The sequence below is a fragment of the Montipora foliosa genome, chromosome 1 (genome assembly GCF_036669935.1).
Source record: "Montipora foliosa isolate CH-2021 chromosome 1, ASM3666993v2, whole genome shotgun sequence".
In the NCBI taxonomy this organism is placed as follows: Eukaryota; Metazoa; Cnidaria; class Anthozoa; order Scleractinia; family Acroporidae; genus Montipora; species Montipora foliosa.
Window position 1 is genome coordinate 70,789,378 of NC_090869.1, and position 7,500 is coordinate 70,796,877.

The 7,500-nt window shown below is 39.8% G+C and overlaps 1 protein-coding gene across 1 annotated transcript in view; it reads left to right on the forward strand.

Annotated features, from left to right (window-relative positions):
- Nucleotides 1-7,500, forward strand: part of LOC138007572 (serine/threonine-protein kinase 31-like) — a 117,425-nt gene that overhangs the window by 88,072 nt on the left and 21,853 nt on the right. Inside the window, exons 21-22 of the mRNA XM_068854562.1 lie at nt 2,228-2,325; nt 7,034-7,067. Coding sequence (XP_068710663.1) covers nt 2,228-2,325; nt 7,034-7,067 — 132 coding nt within the window. The remainder of the gene's footprint in view (nt 1-2,227; nt 2,326-7,033; nt 7,068-7,500) is intronic.

A 7,500-nucleotide genomic window follows, 5' to 3' on the forward strand; every position in this document is an offset into this window, starting at 1 on the left:
TTTTGTTGAGTTTTGAATCGATGATAGAGAGAGTTTTGGCGATTTGAACCCGGACTGGACTACTGGATTGAAGCTTTTTTCTTAGCGAGATTTCAAGTTATTGTGGAACGTTTGGTACCAAGTTACTCCTATACTGAAAATCAAGATTATAGAATTGTAAAATTTAACTTTGGACTGGATGATGGAACAGGGAATTACGGGATTTTAGATTTTTGAGAATTAAAGAAAATGAGGTACAGCTGTTGTCTTCTTGTCTTCGCAACGGCAGATTTAATCCGTTTCCAAGGTGCATGTCTTTTTGTTTTCACCACCGCAGATTTAAGCAATTTGCAAGGAAGTAAACCAGGATTAAGGAATCGGACTTCGAACACAGGATGATAACTTGTTGACTGAATAAGTTTTTTGGATGGTTTAGAACTGATCTTGTAATTTTTGGATGAACGGAATCGTTGTTTGCATTTACAATTTTAGTAACAGTAATTTTCAGAAATTTCTTGTCTTAAACCGTTTGATTAGCATTCCTTTCCCAAATACTGAGGGAAAATACCCATTGATCAGCAAAAAAACAATGTGCTTAGCCATTTTGGAATAAATACACAATTTTCACCTCATTTCCATGGTGCAGTGGTCATTGTCGTCACCTATAATGAAAATAACCCGGGTTCGGGTATTCACTACATACACATCAAGCATCATGAGAAGTGCAATGTAAGTCCGATATAAGAAAGGCATACCTCTCTTTTCTTTTCTTTAGCGCTAAATTAAACATACACCACTGTATTTTTGCAGGCCAGAGTTTACGCTAAATGTAGCCCATTGTTTATAATTAGTATAGAGTACAGTATTTGAAACTTTGTACTGAAAGGCCTTTACGTGATGTTTAAAAGCGATAGAGTGGGGCAGAGGAAAAAAAAACTTCTTTCAAATCATCATCAGACAAATCAAATTCATATTTCAACTTTTGCCCATTGCATGGAGAGAGTGCGACCAATCTTAATCGTAAATGAGATTAATACTTTAGCCCCACTTATCTAGAAGGTAGAATTGATCCTCACACTTATCAGAACAATTTAAGTACTTGTCTCTGATAGACGTCTTAAAATTGAGGCAGCTTTAACGGGATTCAAAACCCATTACCCCTGCAATACCGGGCCAATTCTCCACCAAATGAGCTATGAAGCCACTTGGCTGGCAGCAGGCCATTTTTCTTTCAGATAAGAGTGAGGATCACTTCTATCTTCAGTCTATAACCCGCACTTCAAATATACCTTGTGTCCTTCATTAGTCCTTTCACAGGAACACATAAGCCCAACAAATTGACCTGCTGCCATGGCTTCATAGCTCAGTTGGTAGACCATTGCACTGGCATCGGAGAGGTCATGGGTTTGAATCCTGTTGAAGCCACCAGAATTTTTCAAATAAGTGCAAGGATTACTTCTATCTTCCATTGATATCGTCTGTGTCGAAGTCTTTGAATTCGCTTGGTGCCCGAAATTATTACTTGAAATATTAATCACTCATCACAAGTAAAGAGCAGAACATTGCACATCATCACAAAACACCATATTGTTTTCAAGGATCTGACCTTGTAGGTAAATAACATTAAATAACAATGTAAGGAGCAAGGATGGCACAGTCGGTTAGTGCATGGCCTTGGTGCAAGAGGTCCTGAGTTCGATTCCCAGATCTCACATCCTTGTTTCGACTTCTTTCCCTTCCGTGTTGCTAAGTAGCTTTAAATACCTGTAATACGGAGCACTGATGGAGAGGGGGGAGTAAAATGAGCGCACCGTTGACCTCAGGTTTGTCAGTTGAATTACTGTTACGAGTTATTGACGTTAAATATGGTTGCTTTACTTTACTTTACTTTAATGTTTAAGAATCTTAAACATTATGTTATTTTTACACTTTCTATTTGGCGTCGAATGTGATACTGGAGACGTGATGTCTGATTCTGCAAGTAGTTCTAGTAACGCAGTATTGCGAGCTTTATGCCCTTCATGAGGTGCAGAACATTAAGTGATTAGGAAATCCCAAAATAACATATGTGGCATTTAACATTTTGAATTATTGTTAATTGGGTGCAAGTCACATTGTCTTGTTTGCTTACAAGTAGTTGTCACAGTAAAGCTTTTTGCGTGTTTTACAGAGGAAAATTAGTGACATTCTGAAAGGATTTTAATGAAAAGAAAGTATCACTTCGTGGATTGCTGTTTTTTCTTATCAGTTATCAGAGGACAAAGAAGGCAAAGAGATAGTTGGTTTAACTTTAACAGCTCTAGCTGCTGAACAGAAGGCTGAAATCGCAGAAATTCAAGAACTAAGGTGTGAGAACATTAATTTCATCCTTCTTTTTCCTCAAAAGTGAGCCTTCGTTTAAAAAGGCTTCAATAATTGTTTCTAAGAGTGGTTGTTTGTTTTTATCTCATTGTTGGTTTTCACTCACGTGTCAGGAGCCATGTTTTTCAACGAAAACAAAAGAAAACGTTTGCATAATAATAAAGTTGAATTCCCGGAGGATTTGGTCGGGGCTCCAACATGGCCGCCGTTTCTTTGTTTAAGGGCTCCAACATGGCGAGAGAGTCAGTAGGTGGATCAAAATAATGTCTGGTTTTCTTCAAGGAGACAGCTACTCACCTGTTGGTTTCTGTTTGTCTAAAGTCCCAGTATGTAAACTCCTCCAAGAATGGAAAGGATACCATATGGGTGAGCCAGGAAACAGAGATGTTAAACGTACTCATAGCCTGTTTGCAGAGGATTTGAAAGTATATCAGGAGAGTCGTAAGATGTTAAAAGATGTCAATGAGGTGATTGTACAAGCAAGCAATGATACAGGTGCATGTTATGGAGTAACAAAGTGTGCTGAAATTGTTTTTGAAAGGGGAAGGATGGTTAAAGGGGAAGGACTGCAGGTGTTGCATGAAAGAATGAAAACTGTGGACCCTGACCAGAATGAGATATACAAGTTCTTAGTAGTAGAGCAGTCGATGGAATTAAGATCAAAGACGTGTACAATAGAATGAAGGAAGAAGTTAGTAGAAGGATGAAGATCATAACTAAGACAGCGTTGAATGACAAGAACTTGATCAGAGCTATAAATACCAAAGTTATACCTGTAGCAGCATATCCTATGAATGTGTGCAAATTCACCCAGTCTGAACTTACAGAACTAATTCAAATGATTAAAAGAGAGTTGAAAATGAACAACATGCTAGAACGACAAGCGAGCGATGAAAGATTGTACATGAAGAGGAGTGCAGGGGGTAGAGGGCTGAAATCACTAAGGGAGGTATATGAAGAATCGAGATGACGTGTAGCATGTTACATGTCGATGTCTGACAACAAATGGATCAAGGCAGCCTAGAACGAGAAACAATGAAAGAGAACAACTCAATTAAGGATGAAGCAATAATGACAATGCAATCGAAAGGGAAGACAGTGGAATGTGAAGGGGAAAGCATAATGTTGGAAGGGAACATACTCAACAAAGCATGGAAACAAGCTTGGAAAGTAATGAAATCATGCTTCAAAAAAGGCACAGGAGAAAAAAAAGGGAGAGAGAGAGAGGAAGACTGCCATCAGAAAGAAATGCAAAGTGAAATTTATAAAAGCAAGACCAGAGGCGCAACATATGGCTTGAACAAAATTTGACACCCACAAAGACGTCAGCCATTATGTCAATGCTAGAGCAAATGATTGAAACTAGAGCATGGAAAGCCGCAAGGGGACTCACTGAATGCTGTAAGTGCAGATTGTGTGGTGAACAAAAAGAGACTGTACAACATCTTTTGGCTGGATGCAAAACGATAGCAAGCAGTGAGTTCACAATAAGGCACAACAGAGCGCTAATGGTAATGGCTATTTCCTGGGCAAAGGAATACAATTTGTTAGATAAGAATGTGAAATGGTACCAGGAAAATTGGTGAAGGGGACATGTTTTGGAGAATTCTCAAGCAAAGCCGGTGTGGGACTTTGAGTTTAATTTGAGAAAGACGACAACATCTAGAATGTAAAGATTATATATTGACAAATCCTTGTGGTGAACCAGAGCATGAATGTACATCATCTGTCAAAGTAACCAAGCCCCTTGTCAAAAAAATCGTGTCTCATTCTCATCAGCTATCAGACAAATCCAAAGGAAGACTAGCACAGCAAGCTTCTAGAAGCGACAAAGACAAGCTGCTTATAGAACTTGCAGATCACGTCAAAGAAACAGCATCACGGGGAAACTTCCCGAATTCTTGAGCTGGTAACAGAGAAGGGCGCATCCATCTGGCTGCCTATCTGTCAGTTCAAGGGATGGGACTTGATTTAAATGAGATAATTAAGTTTAAATCAGTAAAACAAGTAAGTAAACTTGATTTGGCACTTGCATGCTCGTTCAGCTATGTAATCAAAATCAGCAAGTGAGGACAGCCAACAATATTCGGTAGGGCTCAATTTAACAGTGGTTACCAAGTAAGTTAAGGGGTTGCTGTCTGTGATGACGTGGCATTTGGATTCATACATATATTCATGAAGCCTTTCTTCTACTGCCCATTTCAGCCTTAAGAATTCTCAGCGGTAAGCTGAATAGTTCCTTTCAGCAGGGGATAGAGTCCTGCTGCCATAGGCGATTACGGCACACCTCCCATTCTGAATCTCATAGAGAGCTGCACCTAGACCTGTGCTACTGGCATGAACATGGACTAAAAAGTGTAACTGAAAGTCAGGGTAACCAAGGATGGGAGGTGATGTCATGCAATTGATGAGGTGATCAAAATCCTCTTGGCAAGCTTCTGTCCAGAGGAAGGGTGGTGGTGGTGCCTTGTGTCCATTCAGTCGGCGGCCACCAAATTGGTGGTAGAGAGGCCCAGCTCTCTTTCTAAAGTTCTCCATGCATTCTCTGGAACCACCAAAAGAAGGGTCTGTACACACCCACTCAAACTAGCCTCATACTCAGGAAATCCAACATCAAAATACCCAATAAATGGAACATTTTGGCCTGCAGCACAGAACATCCTTAACAACAAATCCACTGGATGTACAACACACTCAGATAAATGGGTCTTGTAAATTTGTGATGTCGAAGTTGTCTGAGTCCCAGTGTCCAACAGTGCTGAGCATGCCCGACCATTAACTTCTCGAACACACTCGTTTGCTTCTGCAATCAATACCTTCCATCCCCATTCGGAGTGTTGTCGGGGCGTGGTCTTCTCGCTGCACAAAAAGGCACATAGTGGCGACCGACTGCCTGTATACAATTAGGCACACGTAGAGTGCACAATAATATCCTGAAGTATTCAAGGACGCATGAAATGACCTACACCTAGAATGTTCTACTTAGAATGGGGACTGTTTTTCTGATAATCGTCTACCACACACAACACAACACTATACTTGAGAAACGATCAAATGTTTGTAAATTCTTCCTTTCACTCCTTTAAATCACATTTAAATTTGTCAACGTAGATCTTTGACAACTCTTTCAAGGTAACAGTTTTGCCAACCTCTTTCAATATTCCAGCAACACTATCTTTTTCAATGGCACATTTCTCCGCATTTAACAACTCAACAACTGCAACAAAGCTCGTAACTTGTAACTCTTCTTTCCAGGGAGAGAGTGTTTCTCAAAAGAACCATGGCACGCAAATTAAACGTACTCACAATGCATTTATTCCACACAATGAGCACGGAGTAGCTCCACAACTGGTTGGGAACACCTACTTACACATTTTACTGAAGCTCAGAAAGTGCTCAAAAACGACAAGTTCGATTAGTCACCATAGGGGATTCAATGCAATACAATGCACACCCCTAATAGCGTGTCCGCTGTCCTGCTTGCGTAATGCTAACACGAAAACCACAAGATTCTACTGCACAAATATTTGGAGGGGGTGGAGAGGAGAAGGAAAAGCTTGCTAACAAACCCCTTGATTTTGTCGCAGCTCAGATTTCTTTATTGACACCTCAGTCCCTCAGCGTCCAAAAAGTGCATGAATCCTGCAAAAAATACCAGAGAGAGTAATTCGCTTTTCCTGGACTGATTTTCGCTAAATTTGGTCACTGACTACGCAGGCTAAATGGTGGTGAGGTTTTTTCAAGAAATATTACATAGAGCAGTTAGCTCGGTTGTCGATAAAGGCGGATTTAGTGGGAGCTTGAAAGAAGAGCAACCAATTTCGATGTGGTTTTCATCAGACTTCACTAGGATCCGAGCATTGTGCTTACAGCCTAACACCACTTCATTCATTTCCTTCGTCCATTTTATCTTCCGCCTTGTTTTTTCTTGAACATCTGCCCCACTCGTCACCTCCATTTGTTTATTATTATTATTATGATTATTATTATTATTATTACACAACATGCTTTTGGGTTTCAGGTACTCTGACATTTCATGATTACAAGCACTTTTGTTTACAGCATTTCTAAACCCTAACAATTCTGAATGTTTTATTAAAGTGGTTAGCTCCTACATGCAGGTTATAGTGCAGGGGTTTTGGATTGGAGTGATAGGAAACAGAAGGCAATGGATGTGAAGATGTGATGTTTGTTGATTTCTCAGTGCCTTGGATAGGAACACATTAATTAGAGAGGATGAGAAAGTCCACAACTACTCTTCTCAGGCAAAGGGAATCCTAAATATGCATCAGGTTTCAACGTGTGCCATTGGTGGTTGTGGGTTGGAGGGTTTTTTGGAAGATCTTGGGATTCCGGATGTGTTGGGAGGAATGCGGGCCTCTGCAGTCAATCGGGACCACCCTAACCCTCCAGAGGATGCTTGGTCCTGAAGATCTAGTACTTAGGCTAAGTTTTTCTGTTTACACCTGCAGAGTACCATTAGAATTTTTTCTGTTTTTTCATTTACACCTGCAGAGTATTATCTCCTCGCAGGTTTTTCGTTCACAGACAGTCAAGAATAGCTATTATTTATCATGATAAAATCTCCCCTCTATAGAGTAAACAGCATGTGCAATTTCAATCCTCCTTTGACAATAAGGCTACTATTTTCATTTTTATTCTTATTATTTGGTCCTTTTAACCGTGTTTGCAGAGGTAATTTGGAGGAGAAATACAGAAACCTGAAGGTTGGTCAGCACTTTTGTCATATGCTTTTTTCTTAGATCGCGGATTTGCTGTTTGTTCCGCAAACAAATAAGAGGGTCATGAGAATCAGAATGGAAGCATTAAGCTTTTTTCAATCATTGATCTGGTCAGGATTATGGGACTACAATTTGGTTGTGCATTATAAGTGACTGATACATACACACTAAAAATGCTTCAATACCTAGAAGGAACTGGAAGCACATACCTTTGTTATTCTTTATGGCAACACGCTCAAACCTTAGCATGTCATAATTTTGCATAATTTTGTTTGTTAGTATTTCCGTAAATGCTTTCACTCAAAATTCAGGTCATGTGTAGCAAGAAAATTGTTACCTAAGGTGAATAACCTGAACTGTAACGTCAAGTTTCATTAGGCTATCCGATGCAACGGATATACAAACCTCAACATATGAA